The following is a 16059-nucleotide window of genomic DNA, read 5'->3' as shown; positions in this document are numbered from 1 at the left end:
AACGAACAAATGTCCGGTTTTCGTCCGTTTCCGATCTAAACATGCGTCGCGTTTGGGGTAAAACGGGCATCGCACGGACGGGCGGGACGCACGCCCTTGTCCTCCCCGTGGCCCACCTGTCGGGGACACTAGTGCTCCATTCACCTCCAACGCCTTCACCCGCCCTCCTGCCCCACCCCGCCGCCGGCACCGCCACTATTTTTCGGCCGCGTCCTCACTGCTCACCCCCAGACGTCCATACCAAACCACGTCTCGCCATGACCGTCACCACGCCCGCACTTTCGTACGAGTTTTGGCCGTCGTTTGGAGGAGTTTTGGCTCTCGCCATCGTATACGGTGCCAGAGGGAATACGACCGCCGGTGACGCCTATGGACCACGGCAGCTTCCGTCGGGTGCTCCAGAGCGACCTGTAGTCGGCCGCCAAAGCCCCTGCTGCATCGAGGTGATCTTCGCGGCCTCTTTGCCACCACAACCGCAAGGTGTTTGATACTTTGCCCACAAAGGTATGGATAGTGGAGATGATTTTTTCTTCAACCACTTCATTTATTCATCGGATGATTCGTCCTCGGATGACGAAGATCTTGTGATGGTTGTACTGGTTGTTCACGACCACATAGAAAGGCAACGGCCTCGGTACAGGGGGGTCAGTCCCTGGCCGTGCTCCCAACCTGAAGCGCAACAGAGAGAGAGGCCACGCCATGCTCTATGCCAGTTACTTTGAGAATATACCGCTCTTCAAACTGGAGAAATTATGTCGTTATTTTCGTATGGAAAGGCATGTGTTCAATCGTATCCAAGAGGGAGTGGTTGCTCATGACCCATTTTTCGAGTGCAAAACGGATGCCCTTGGCAAGCTTGGATTCTCCTCTTATCAGAAATACACTGCGGCCATCCGCATGCTTGCATATGGAATTCCAGGCGATCTGGTGGATGAGTACGTGCGCATGAGTGAGTCCACATGTCTGTTGTCAATGTACAACTTCTGTAATGCCGTGGTGGCAGTGTTTGGCCCTAAGTACTTGAGGCAGCCAAATGTCGTTGATACAGAAAGGCTGTTGGCGATCAATGCCGATAGAAGCTTTCCAGGCATGCATGGCAGCATAAATTGTATGCACTGGGAGTGGAAGAACTGTCCATTTGCTTGGCAGGGCCAATACAAGGAGCATGTTAAAACATGCACTATCATATTAGAAGCGGTGGCTTCGCAAGATCTTTGGATATGACATTCTTTCTTCGGCATGGCATGTTCTCATAATGATATCAACGTGCTGCAGCGTTCTCCAGTCTTCGCAAGGCTTGCAGAAAGTCACTCCCCACCTGTCAACTTTGAGATCAATGGCCACCACCACAACAATGGATACTACCTAGATGATGGTATATAATCTCAGTGGTCAACTTTTGTGAAGACAATCTCAAACCCCCAATGTGAGAAGAGACAAAGATTTGCCCAAATGCAAGAGTGCTAGAAAGGATGTGGAACATGCTTTTGGTGTGCTTCAATCCCGATGAGGTATCGTTCGAAACCCTACACTGATATGGGATGAAGGGAAGCTTTGGGAGGTGATGACTGCTTGTGTGATCATGCACAATATGATCATCGAGGACGCGCGTGATAACAGCATCTTCGACCAAGGATTTGATTTGCAAGGTGAAAATGTTGAGCCCCTGCACCAAGAACCGGCCACGTTTGAACAGTTTATCCAATTCCATCGTGAAATGTGTGATTGGCACACTCATTTGGAGCTTCAAAATGACTTGATTGAACACATGCAGAATCACATTGGCAACCAATAGATTGTATTGTTTCATCATGTTTATTCAAGACAATTTCAATTTGGTTGTAAAATTATTTTATTCGAGACAGTTTTAATTGGGCTGTAAAACTATTTTTATTTAAGACAATTAATATTTGAACGTGTAAACTTGTTTTAAACATTGAAATATGAATATATGGACATATTGGCCGTGGCGGACAGGATGCGGCTAAAGCATGCATCCGCGTCTTGGACGCACGGCCACCGGATCTCTGGAAAGGCCCGGACACGACCTCATTGCCCTACCCAAACGAATCGAATCCAGGCAAAACAGACGTCCGTTTGGATCGTGCTTTGAAGTTGGCCTTAATATAGCGATGCGAGTGTGTAGCAGCTTGTACACAAGTACACTTTCAGTGCAGATGCAGGCAAGCCTTGACCTTGATTGCACGATACGTGCCACGGACAGCACAAGATTTCTCTCGCCTTGGCTGCTGTAGAGGACCCCCATTGGCTCGTTTTCACTGTGCTGCTGCTGCTGCAGCAGAGGACCAGGCGCACCCCAGGAAACAGTAACGTAACGTCGTCAGGTCAAACTTTGAATGCGTTCAACGAGGGCAGACAAGAATACAGTGCCACGCAGAAATGTACTTAATACAGAAACGTATTGTAAAGAAAAACGGCAAGTAGGTTGTGTTTGCAGAAAAGATAATATTCCCGCAAAAGTAATATGGATCGGAGGGAGTATGTAGGGTGCTTGATAGATGAACAGTAGTAGCATGAATTCCTCCTTCTCAGAAGGACCTTCTGAGTTGAAACAAACACCTTGGACATATTATTATTCAGCAACCACCCAACGGAGCAGAAACACCCTATCCCGTTTCTCATGTACATAACCAGGCCCCAGTTGTTTCCATATAAATAGCAAAAATCAAACAAGTATACAGCAAAAGGAATTCATTCAGTACCACGCCCCAGGAAAGCGTCCGGTGCATGCCAGTTTCCCAGCTCGGAAATGGACGACCTCCTTGAGTGGCAGCCGGCTACTGCTTGGGTGGTGGCCGTCGGTCAGGGGAAAATATGTCCTCGACGTTTTGCTTGATGTAGGTGCCCGTTTTGTTGAGGTTCTTGGCGACCCCTGAGGCCACCAGCCCGGCGCTCCTCCTGAACCTGCACCACCACAAACAGCCACTCTCTCACAAAGTCAGAGGAGACCATCATTGCGTGAAGATAGGGTAGGGGAGGGCTGGAACGGTAACTTTCCTCGCCATGAATTCCTGTCTCGCCAGCTGTGGTCGCTGTCCTTGCTCCTGAGGCTGGGTGGCAGCAGCAGCAGCTGTGACAAGAGACATAACATCATCAACAGTTTTCAAGTCCACTCTGCGCAAAAGGTGGCACACTGGTGGACTCTGAGGAATACTAGTCAAGAAAACCGATACTCCGACTAGCAAAAGACTAATCATCATGGCAAAACATTGGGTGCAACAAATAAACCTAATTTGGACACAGTTCAGTTGTCTCAGAACTAACAAAAGGGACAACCACTATCCTGTTCACCATAGTCAGAATGGTACTGTGTCTTTCTTTCAGGAGGCACGGCCAAGTTTGCCACTCGGTCCATGACTAGCATAAATGAAAAATCAGGCGTGTGCTTGATTCTGACCAAAACATGTTACAGGAATTGATACATGGAGATATCCAGAGTTTAACTGCAGGAATGGGCAACTGCCACCAGCACAACATAAATTGATTCTGACCAGCGCACAGACTTGGTACTTTTACAGTTAACCAGAGACTAGGTTATCAACTAGTAAACGTTAACTGCAAACTCATAATCCATCAGTATTACATGGATTCCGGTTTTATAGTGTTCCACTGAACAGTGACATAGTACGAAGTAGTTGCAACATCAAAGTAGAAGAAGCTTTACATACCTTCCTTCGGCTTCGGATTACGTGCTGAAGCATGCTCTACGGCTTGTGATTTCCTCTCTACCATTCTGCTGTCGACCAGTAGCTGCAGGAACATTTCTCACTTTCCTTTGGCAATAAGCAAATCCAAAAGGGTACAGTACATAAATGAATAATTGCATGGTGTGCATCTTAAATATCACATGCATCATTGCCGATAAATGTTCCGTCCATGGCATTCACTCGAACACTTCACTGATCCAGAATCGGTCAATAAAATCCAACCATCAAGCAAAGGTGGCACTACTCGCCGTAATTACTGTTAATATGTGGTCCTTTTCATGTGTGGTTGGTCCTGAGATACGGATCAGACTGATTTGGTTAGTGTGGATGCTTACATTATGTTATTCTCTTTCCATAGGTTAGAGGTTATTCCTTAGGAGTAAAGTTAGGCCGTCACTACAATATGGGCTAAACTGTATCCTCTTTACTGACGGAAAAATCCTGTTGTGGTCTTGCCCTTCCTCCACCAGTTGGTGCCGTTCTAGTTCAAGTCAATGTCAGGCCACCCTTAGATGGATGTTTACCCCCACTGTGAACTAGGTTCACAACATTTTGGTTAATGCTGCAAACCAATATCACCTACGAAAATTGTACAAGTATCTTTTGTGTGTGTAATGGAACTGATGAATTATTCAGTGCATGACAGTTGACAGCACAATCAAATTTAAGGTCTGGTGCAAGATAGGAATCTCCTTGTCTGATGATGATGTTGACATGGAAGAATTGAACGGTTAAAAGAAAAATAATCCAAAGCTACTTCAGTATCTGCAAACACAGCATGCTAGAACATAAGTTATGTGCAATTGTGCATCCCTGAACCTAACAGGTCATGCTATGAGGTGAACATATTTCTGTGACTATGTATTCAGCCGGAACAATCACATTAAAATCAGGATGGACTCCACTCTGATACCCTTAACCGACTAGGCAGTGACATCTACTCCCTCAGTTTCTAAATATAAGACCTTTTGGAGATTTCGTTAAGAACTATATACGGATGTATATAGACGCATTTTAGAGTGTAGATTCACTCAATTTGCTCCATATGTAGTCTATATTGGAATCTCTAAAAGGGCTTATATTTAGAAACGGAGGGAGTACATCAGACCTCTGGATAGTCTGCCATCTACATCAGAACCTCTCAATAGTCTAATGGTCTGGTCTACGCAGAACTAACCCACAGAGTTCCACTGTCTGCTACGATTATGCACTCTATTCATAATTCACAAGTAGCGGTTAGTTCTGACGAGCAAAGGGCCTAGTCAAGTAGAACCAGGTTGCGCTGCTTGAATATGTGTTAGAAAGGTCAATCCCCCCCCCCCCCCCTCTCCCATTTTATTTTTTAATGGAAAATCAGCCTGAACTTCTAAAAAGCAGCCCAGCCACTTCCATAGAACAATATCACGCCAACGTAAACCTAAGTGGATTTATTGGATCCTGGGAAACCATCACAACTACTGCCGGCCTATAGAACAAGAATGACGTGTCGTCCAGTGGAGCTATTCTGATGGAAGCCGACATGTATAGCATTTGTTTCAGAGCCCAAAATGAACCAAACGGGTTGGTGGAGGAGGTCATGGCCACAATAGCAGATCTTGGGTAGTCACAATCAGGATTCAATGCTTCGGTACAGGGATGACTTTCTGCTAGTGGGCTGGCAATGGTTACAGGTGAGTGGTGAGAGGCAGAGAAAACTAGCCCACAATAATCAATGTTAAAAATGAGGATAATTGCCAGATAAAAGGCTAGCTGCAACAGAGAGTAAAGGGGGAAACTAGGCAGCAAGGTTAACTGATTTTCATTTATTTTTTCAACTCATGCATGCTTTGAGTGTTCAAATCAAAACAAATCGTATGCACAAAAAATAACAGATGGCAACAGTCCAATGAATTCAGCACTTGTGGGCATGCAACATACATGCAGGCAATGAGTGAATTGGTGCTTGCTAATCTTTTCAGAACTAGAAACCACATTCCCTTAAGGAGGTATGGATGACTAATTTGTAAGGAACTAGACAAGGTCTACATGTGAGCATGCGCAATTTGATGAAGATGTCACTTATTTTCATCATTCACTTTGATCTAACTAATAGGAAGTCCATCAAGCAACAGAAGCATTAATAAAGGCATACCTTTTCTACATCATTAACAGCCAAAATATTATTATCTCCTATAAACAATAAATACTGTCATACTTCTACTTTTCCATTTTCCTTCTTGTTTAACAATCACCAAGTTAACTCAAAAGCAAGTAAAGAATTAGCTCAAGTAAAAAAGAAACAGAAAGAATCAAAAGAAAAAGAGCAGCAAAACTAGGTGGGTACAAAACCAGTTCATATACTTGTCTTTCTGGTCTTTCAGAATCTCATCGTTAATATAAAACCATAACTGATTCTGCCTTCCTCTCGAACTGATCAAGGCCAACCCAGTTGCCAAATTTGGCAAGCATACAATTCATTTTGGTTGTGTTTGCATCCAAGTAGGATTCTAGGTGCTGAGAAGACGATACCAACACACTGAAGCGCCAGTCAGATTTCAGACCCAATCTTTTATGCCAACCAAAGTGCTCACAATCTAACACGAATATTGCTATACTCTGGTCAGTTCTCATCACTACTACACCCCCTGCTCGATTTTCATATCGAGTTATCTAGGTTTTATTTTCTCCTTTATTATTCCTTTGGCTCCAGCAGATCGTATAAGTGTTCGGTTACCTATCAGACTCAAGGATTTGGATACTTGCCAAAATTTACAATCGTGAAAAATGGCAAGCATAGCTTGCTTGCGACTGCAGGCCATTACTGCAATCATATGTCTTCTTTTTCCGGTAATCTGAGATTTTCCTTTAAAAAAACTAATCTTTTTTTTAGGTAAGGTCAAAACTCTATTGAGAATTGTATGAGCGCAAAATACAAAGATCATATAATTGACTAGAATTGCAGGACAATATGACCAGCATCTGCTAAATTGACAATTTTGGAAATTTCTGTGACCATGTGTTGCGATTCACATTCATTGCCTACATATGAGGTTATGAGCAATAACAGAAACATATATAATCCATAAGCAAGCGGCCAGCCACGGTGCCAAATAACATCAACTGAAAATTTCATAGTCTGCAACAGCAACGATGAGATGAGAACCAACCTCGAGGCCCTGGCAATACGGCAACAGCGCCTTGGCGTCATTCTCGCCGCTTTTGGCGTCTCTGTCGTCGACGAACATGGAGTAACCGGCGCAGGCGTATTTGAACTGTCTCAGATCATGGCCCTGCGCCGCGGCCTCCTCCCTAGGCTCTTCCACCACGAAGCCCGGGACTGCCACATCAAACAAACAATCAATCAACGGTTCCGTGAGATCTTCCGATCCAGCGTACTACGCCACCCAGAAAAAAAGCAAACAAATTTGACTGCGATAATTTGCTCCCGACTAAAAACGCATATCGCACGAACACATGATGAATTCGCGGGGTGCTATGAGGGATTAGGGTTCCGGACCTTGGGGGATGGAGCGAGGGATCCCCACGCAGATGGGGTTGTATCCCCGGGATTTGAGCACCGACGAGTAGTAGAGGCAGCCCTTGCACGACTTCCCCTTCCTCGGCGGCCCCGGCATAGACGGCCCTCCGGCCGCCGCGCCGCTGGACTCCGGCGATGCCTCTCCCATCTCTATCCGTCTCTTCCCCGTGCTCCCTCTCCGACGGAGAAATTTCCTTGTCAAAGGGGGGACCGACCGATCGCCCCCGTCTTGGCTGCAACGTGGGCCCGCTCGGCTCCTTGCGTCGCGCCGTGGTAAACCGTGGTCGCTGGCTTGTCGGGCCCACGAGGCAAATAATCTAACCTCGAATATCGTGATTTTTTTTAAAACTATGGTGATTTTTATAGCAAATTCGGAAACTATACACTCTAATGGAGAAAAATCAAAAGTATCACCCCGTTGGCCTCTTGTTGTTGGCCGAAAGGGGACTTTTCGGCCTCCCAACAGTTGGCCAAAAAGGAAAGTACTTTTCGGCCAACAGTTGGCCAAAGAGTCCCTCTTCAGCCAACACCTGCTCTACTTTTTAAAAATTCATATCAAATAGGATTTTTAGTATTTTAATTTGATTCTTTTTGCATTAGATTAGAAATTTTATGAAGTTTCTGTAGATATCAAGTTTGACTAGATTTGGAAGTTTGAAGTTGAATTTTCATGAATTTTCTCAAATCACTAGATTGCCTATAATTTGAGCTAGGAGTATTCGTTTTAGATTATTCTTTTTGCTACTGGTTCTTTGTGACTTTTTTTATCAGTAGTAATTAATTGGTGAATTTTAGGATTATTTAAAATTAGGCTTTTACGTCATTCTCTCCCTCCATTTTCTTTCCCGCCATTCTCTCCCGCCATCTTCTTTCCCGCCATCTTCTTTCTCGCCATCTTCACTTCTCAACTTATAAAACGAGCCTCATGGTGTCCACGATCGTAGATAACATCGTCTGACACGGTCTGTGTCTCCTGCGTCGGTGCTGCTGGTGGAGTGTGAAACACTGTCTGAGAGAAGTCATAAGTGTTTGCAGCTTCGTCATCATCATCGGAGAGTGTTTCACACTTATGACTTCTCTCACACAGTGTTTCACACTCCACATGAAGGCATCATCGTCATCCTCCGTCGATGCAGCACTCCTTAGTGTGGCGGGAGAGAATGGCGGGAAATAAAATGGCGGCAAAGAAAATGAAGGGAAAAAGATTGCGGGAAAGTATTTTTTTCATGTATAAAACGGCAATGGTTGTATAGGATTTACAAGGCACATTTAAATATAAACTCCTATGAAGCTCAAAACAAGTTTTCTAGTAGGATAAAAGAAATAAAATACTAAAAAATACTAAAAATAAAATAGCTACTGATAACTAAAACGAAACAAAAAGAATATGTCAAAAAACTAAAGAAAAAAATTTAAAGCAATTAAAATTAAAAGAAATAGCATAAAACCTAACAAACAGTAAAACAGAACTGTTTTCATAAAAACCTAATTTTAAATAATTATAAAATTCGCCAATTAATTACTACTGATAAACAAATTCACAAAGAACCAGTAGCAAAAAGAATCATCTTAAAAAATACTCCTAACTCAAATTATAGGCAATCTAGTTATTTGAGCAAATTCATGAAAAAATTAAATTCAAACTTTCAAATCTAGTCAAACTTGATATCTACAGAAACTTCATAAAATTTCTAATCTAATGCAAAAAGAATCAAATTAAAATACTAAAAATCCTATTTGATATGAATTTTTTTAAACAGTAGAGTAGGTGTTGGCCGAAGAGGGACTCTTTGGCCAACTGTTGGCCGAAAAGTGCTTTTTGGCCAAGGGTTGGCCGAGAAGTCCTTTTTGGCCAACGGTTGGCCGAAAAGTCCCTCTTCGGCCAACAGGAGGCCGAAATGTCCCTTTTCGGCCAACAGGAGGCCGACGGGGTGATACTTTTGATTTTTCTCCATTAGGGTGTATAGTTTCTGAATTTGCTATAAAAATCATCATAGTTTCAAAAAAAACAAATATCGTTGTGTCTCATTTTCCTTTTTTTTATAAGAGGCACGAAAGACGGGAAATTGCTAGATGTGTAGGGGCACCATGGTGTCGTTTTTTATAAGAGGCATGAAGGCGATGTGCAGAGGCAGCCAGCGTGAATGGCCCTTGGCCGTCCTGGCTTTGATCAAGCTGGCATGCACGACGCCTTCATGCAAGATCAGGTCGGCCTGGACCTGGACGGCTTCCCGCTGGACCATGAGTTTCCGGAGGACTACAGGCCCAAGGAAGAGGATGAGTTGGACATCAACAAGGAGCCTTTGTTCGAGGACAAGCTCGCCAATGAAGCCATTGGGGTGAAGCCGAAGCGCCAGAGCAAGCGGACAATGGCATACATGGCGGCCGAGGACAAGCTCCTTTGTGAGTGTTGGAGGGACATTGGGCAATACCCCAAGGTCAGCGCCGAACAAAAGGCATCAACCTTTTGGATTTGTGTCCACTGTGAGTACCATGAGCGCAAGAAGTTTGCGTCGTACCAAATGCAAAGCACGCGTGGGTGGATGTCCATTTCAAAGCGGTGGAGGGTGATCCAATAAGAGTGCAACAAGTTTTGTGCCACTCTTGAGAGCATCAAGGCACGCTTCGTGAGCGACATCGGCATACAAGACATGGTATGCATGCGGCCCTCTTCTTCATTTTGTTTTGCATGTCCATTTGCATACTGACCCATTTGCCCATATGCTTGCATGCTATCCATTTGTAGGCATCCCAAGCTTTGGAGGCTTTCAAGGTCAAACATGATGGCAAGTCCTTTAACCTATCCCATTGTTGGAGGGTCATCAACGGGGAGGAGAAGTTCAAGGCTGTAAGTGCATCTAGTGCCCCTTTGTGATTTTGGTGTATTGAAGACTTATAGTTAAGGGACTAATGCGTTTGTGAGTGTACACAGGTCTATAAGTCTATGAGGAGTTTGATATTTACAGAGAAAGTCGACCCTTAAAAAATGAATGTCTTCGACTGAAGACTTTGGATTTCTGAAGACTTTCTGAAGACTTTGAAAGTGAAGAAATTGACGTGACCGTGAAGACTTGTTATTCATATAAGGAACATGAAGCGTGAAGACTTTTGTTTTCGTAGTTTCATTTTCTCTTCCTTGAGTCATAGGAAACACTATACTGTTAAAGGGGGTCGAGGTAAAACTAAGGAAAAGTTTCCAAGTGATGCTCATCTCAAAATCCTACACCTACCAATCCCTTTGAGTGAAGCCATTGAAAATCTCATACAGCTCAGTCAATTTCTTCAGTGACAAAGACGAAGTTCTTCTGGTCTCTGAGGAATTTGTTCTGACTGAGGAGTTAGGAATTTGCCAGTGCGGATTACCTACAGGTGAGGAACATGATAGCGCTGAGGAATTTGATAGTCAAATTTTTTACCGTTGTTGTGCTACGCGCCAGCTGTCCCAAAATATCTACCCACCTAACGGTCATATCATTGAAGGGCATTTATGTCTTATCATGTCGGGCTGCTCCCTAGGCTATAAATAGCCGCCCCCTACAGCCACTAGCTGGTTGGATGCTCCGCGAGAAACTGACACTTGTCATTGAGAGCATCCCATCCTCCGAGGACTTTGAGCGAAAATCATCAAGTGAGGAAAAACCCCAAACCCCAAACCAAACACCTACAAACCAAAGTGATTGAGCATCACTGAAGAGATTGTTCCTGCGCGGAACCAACGCTTGTTACCTTTGAGGACTGTGCATCCTCCAGACGGTTAGGCGTCATGGTCTAGAGCATCCAAGAGGAAATTGTGGATCATCGGGTGACCAAGTTTGTGAAGGTTTGGAAGTCACCTGAAGACTTACCATGAGTGATTGGGCGAGGTGTGTGTGACCTTAGCTCAAGGGGAATACGGTGAGGACTAAGTGCCTGAACCGGGTGTTCAGGACTGGGTGTCCGGGACTGTGTGTCCTCGGGTTTGAATACCTAGCCGCCCTAACCAGACGTACAATTGTCACAACAGTTGGAACTGGTCTACCAAATCATTGTCTTCACCAAGCTTACTGGTTCTATTTCCTCAACCCCTTCATTTCCTCATTACTGTGTTGTGTGCTTGTTCATATCTGTTTGAAGGCTTTGACTGAAGACTTTCTCAATTTCTTCAATCTGTTTGTCTTCATCCTGTTTTATCATGTGCTTACGCTTTCTGTACTCCGTGTCTTGTTTTCAATTCATCATGATGTCCATGCTTATGTTATGCCATGTATGCATCTGAGTACTTATTCCGCTACAAGTAGTTCTTCGCTCAGGAATTTCCTCACCCTGAAATTCCTCAGTGAAGAATTTATAAAAATCGCCTATTCACCCCCCTCTAGTCGACTTAACGCACTTTCAATTGGTATCAGAGCAAGGTACTCCCTTGTTCTGTGTGATTTTGGTTTAACCGCCTAGAGTTTTAGTTATGTCGACCGCACGTATGATCAAGGTTTCTGTTGGGTGTCCTACCTTCGATGGGAGGGACTACCCCTACTGGAAGAATAAGATGCGCATGCATCTTGAGGCAATTGACAACGATCTCTGATACGTTGTGTAAAATGGTGTTCCCTCTGTTACTCCTACCATCAACACTGTTGATGTGAAGAGATTCAAGCAACTCGACTCTCAATCGAAGAACATCATACATGGCCATCTGAGCAAAGGGCAGTATGGCAGAGTGAGTGCTTTGGAGACTGTAAAGCTTATCTGGGACATGCTGTCCAAGGTCAATGAAGGAGTCTCAACACAGCGTGACTCTCAAGTTGACATTCTTCGCAATCTCTTCAACCGCTTCAAAAGACTTGACAATGAAAATGTTCAGCAAACCTTCAATCGCCTCATTGACATTTCAAATGAGCTTCAAGCACTTGGTGACTCTGACATCACCGACCACGAGGTGGTGAAGAAATTGCTTCGATCGCTTGATTCCTCATTTGACACCCTTGCACTGATGATACAAGAACGAGGAGACTACAAGTCACTTGATCCCGCTAATATCCTCTAAAGGCTAAACACTCATGAGTTCCAGCTTGCTGAGAAGAGAGATCTCTATGGACCAAGCTATGGCAGATCAAGAGCTCTGAAGGCCAAGGCAGTGTCTGAATCTGAAGGTGAAGATTCTGGAGCAGCCTTGGTGATCCTGAAGAACTGAGCCAGGAGCTAGCAATGCTCGTGAGGAAATTCCAGAAGTTCTCAAGATGTGGTCATTTTGGAAAATCCTTAAGAAGTGATGACTTAAGATCAGATTCCTCATCCCGTGATTACAAGAAGAGACTTTGCTACAAATGCAAGAAACCCAGTCACTACATTCAAGATTGTCCTCAGTGGGAAAATGAATCAAAGAAGAAGAAGTACAAGGACTACATTTCTAATGATTCAAAGAAGAAGAAAAAAATCTTCAAAGTCCTCTTCATCAAAACCTTCAAGGTCTTCAACTCACAAGAAGAGCAGCTCCAAGAAGGCTCGGACATTCATTGGCAAGGAAATGGACTCTGAGGCTGAATCTAAGGAAAATGAGGAAGAGGAGGAATCTGAGGAGTCAGACTCTAGTGTGGCGAGTCTAGCCCTCGCTACCACGTTCGTCAGCAAGTCCATCTTCAACTCTGAGGAAAAGGACCTCCCCAACACTACTGACGACGGCGATGATGACTACGCTCCCACCTATTGCTTCATGGCAAAAGGTGCAAAGGTACTCAAATATCCCTCCTCTGAATCAAGTGAGGATGAATCTGATGAAGATCTCAAACCTAGCTATTCTAAACTTGCTAAGATTGCTGTGAAACTTCAAAAGGCTCTTGAAAAAGTTCAAAACATGCTAGACAAAAGCGATGATATGTTGGGTGAAGAAATGGATCGCCCGAAAATTTTGACTGAAAATCTTCAGAGACTTCAGTCCAAGTTTGACAATCTTCAGAGTCATCATAACACTCTCTTATCTGACCATGAGAAGCTTTCTTATGAATTTCTTCAAAGAAAGCAAGATCTTGAGCAGTTAAGAGTGAGCTATGAAGATCTTCAAAAGGAGCGTGATTCATTACTTGCTCAACAAATCAGCGCTACTCGGGAAGAACTTATTCCTCCATGTTTGAAATGCATTAAACGTGAATCTGCTAATTCTTCACCTGAATGTTCAAATGCTTCTATTGCTGCAAATTCTTCACATGTCTCTGCTATCACTAATTCCTCATCTAAGGATGCTACTAGTATTACTGACCATGTAGGGCTGAAGGAATTGTATATGACAGGCATGTACAAAAGCCTCAAAGGGCATCAGGCTCTTTGTGATATGCTTAAAAAGCATATCCTCAACAGGAACCCTAGGAAAGAGGGTATTACCTTTGAGAGGAAACTTAATGCTGATGGGACCTACTGGAAACCTGAGCAGTATCCCAAAAACTCATGGGTTGTTCCGAAGGTACCTTCAGTGGATCCATCTACCTTATCTGGCTTTACATGTCAATCTTCATATTCTTCTGATGAGTCATTTGACTCCAATTACAAACTGTTCAAAAATTAGAATGGTGAAGTATTTGCTAGATATGTTGGCACTAACTGCAGAAACGGTCCCCTATGAAGAAAATCTAGGTTCCCAAAAGGTGCCTTGAGAGTCTTCAGGTGAATGTCATCATGACACCACCTGTGAAGAATAGGAACCCCAGATCAAATTCTTCATATGGACCAAAGTCTTCATATGGATCCAAGTCCTCATACGGACCAAATTCCTCAAAAGGATCAAAGTCCTCACATGAACATCATCGTGCTAACACCTCCGTTTCACAGGGAAAGGCTAAGGATTATGGATATGTGCACTATTCTTCAAATCATTATGTTCATAAATCCTCGAAGAATTTCTCTGCTTACTCATATGCTTACCCTAACCCCTCTTATGCGAAACGAAGTGGATTGGCATCTTTGCCATCGTTCTCTTATGCAGCTCGCAGAATGATGAACTCTTTGCCACCCCTTCAGATGTGGGTGGTGAAGAAGAAGAACTGATCTTTTATGCAGGGTCAGGTCTCCAAACGAACATAAATGTTTGAAGAATTTGCTGGAGACCTGAAAATGCTTGGAAGGACACAAGCTAATCATGAAGAAATGAATTTTCATTTCTCACGTCCTCACATTCCTATATCTGTTCTATGGCTTGATGAAATTGATCTGATGAGTTGATGTCATATTCTTCACTAATGAAGTATATGAGTTCGTAAGTTGCACTAATTCATCTGCAGGATGATCAGCCCAAAGCCACTGAGTGGGCCCTCAATAGTGGATGTACAAATCACATGACTGGTGACAAGAATCTATTGATGGACGCTCCCTTATCTCCATCGCATCTGAAGCATATCACCTACGCTGACAAAGGCAAAAGCAAGGTATTGGGTCTAGTAAGGTTGCAATCTCAAAGGATCGACACATGAACAAAGTCATGCTTGTAGATTCCTTAGGGTTCAACCTCATGTCTATCTCAATGCTTTGTGATCTTGATATGGTTGCCGTCTTTGGCAAGTATCGTTGTGTTGTGATCATGGAAGCTGACAATTCCAAAGTCTTCGAAGGCTTTAGGAGAGGAGATTTGTATATTGTTGATTTCTCTACAGGACCGCAACCTGCTACATGTCTACTTGCAAAAGCTTCAGAAGGCTGGCTATGGCATCAATGACTTGGTCATGTTGGGATGAGGAACTTGCACATGCTCGTGAATAAAAAGCATGTCATTGGCATCGAGGGTGTAAAATTCCTCAAGGACCATTTGTGTGGAGCTTGTGAAGCTGGAAAGATGACCAAGGCCAAGCATCCCTCAAAGACCATCATGACTACCACTCATCCATTTGAATTGCTTCACATGGATCTCTTTGGCCCTACTCATTATGCCACATTTACCAATGCTGCATCTCTCTATGGCTTTGTCATTGTTGATGACTATTCTCGTTATACATGGGTGCATATCATCACTTACAAAACTGAAGTGCAGGAAGTCTTCAAATGATTTTCCTCGAGGGCTTCAACCAACTTTGGTGTGAAGATCAAGCACATCAGATGTGACAATGGATCTGAGTTCAAGAACACTGGTCTTGATGACTATCTTGATGAACTTGGTATTACTCATGAGTTATTTGCTCCTTATACTCCTCAGCGGAATGGCGTCGTGGAGCGCAAGAACATGACTCTTGTTGAGATGGCCCGCACTATGCTTGATGAATACAAGACGCCTCCTCGCTTCTGGCCCGAGGCAATTGATACTGCGTGCCACATCATCAACAGGGTATATCTTCACAAATTTTTCAGGAAGACCTCATATGAACTCCTCACTGACAAGAAACCCAATGTGAGTTATTTCAAAGTCTTCGGTGCTAAATGCTGGATTAGAGATCCTCATCGCAGTTTTAAATTTGCACCAAAAGCACATGAAGGTTTTATGCTTGGTTATGGTAAGGACTCGCACACCTACATAGTCTTCAACACCTATCACCACAAGGTTGTTAAAACTGTAGATGTGCGGTTCGATGAGACTAATGGCTCGCAAAGAGAGCACCTACCTCCTGTGACACATGAAATACCTCCTAAGGAATCTATTAAGTTCAAGGCTACTGAGGATGTCATTCCTACCGAAGAATCTCCTGAAGAAATCATTCCAGAACATGAAGAACATCATGTTGGTGCACCTGAAGAGAATGGCTCTGAAGAAAATGCTGAGCAAATTCCTCATCGTCAACCAGCTCATCCTCGCGTCACTAATGAAGTATAGATTGAGAAAATCATCAGCGACATCAACGCACCAGGTCCTCTCACACGCTCAAA

The 16059-nt window shown here is 43.8% G+C and overlaps 1 protein-coding gene across 1 annotated transcript; it reads right to left on the bottom strand.

Annotated features, from left to right (window-relative positions):
• Nucleotides 1-2488: 2488 nt before the first annotated feature.
• On the bottom strand, nucleotides 2489-7537 carry LOC123104530 (uncharacterized). The gene is made up of 5 exons (XM_044526400.1): nucleotides 7225-7537; nucleotides 6875-7044; nucleotides 3690-3771; nucleotides 3019-3091; nucleotides 2489-2925 (listed from the first exon to the last, which is right to left on the bottom strand). Exons 1-5 carry the CDS (start codon nucleotides 7391-7393, stop codon nucleotides 2799-2801), a joined length of 621 nt encoding a protein of 206 aa, XP_044382335.1. The 5' UTR covers nucleotides 7394-7537; the 3' UTR covers nucleotides 2489-2798.
• Nucleotides 7538-16059: the final 8522 nt, after the last annotated feature.

Source organism: Triticum aestivum, chromosome 5A (genome assembly GCF_018294505.1).
Source record: "Triticum aestivum cultivar Chinese Spring chromosome 5A, IWGSC CS RefSeq v2.1, whole genome shotgun sequence".
Classification (NCBI taxonomy): Eukaryota; Viridiplantae; Streptophyta; class Magnoliopsida; order Poales; family Poaceae; genus Triticum; species Triticum aestivum.
The sequence above is the reverse complement of the archived record's forward strand: the minus strand, read 5'-3'. Positions and strand labels throughout refer to the sequence as shown.

Bases quoted from the DNA above. Each gene is read 5' to 3' on its own strand.
- LOC123104530 (XM_044526400.1), bottom strand. From the start codon at position 7,393: ATGGGAGAGGCATCGCCGGAGTCCAGCGGCGCGGCGGCCGGAGGGCCG. The intron at 7,045-7,224 runs GTCCGGAACCCT...TTGATGTGGCAG, and splicing joins CCCTCGCTCCATCCCCCAAG to TCCCGGGCTTCGTGGTGGAA. The intron at 3,772-6,874 runs GTTGGTTCTCAT...ATGTTCCTGCAG, and splicing joins CGTATTGCCAGGGCCTCGAG to CTACTGGTCGACAGCAGAAT.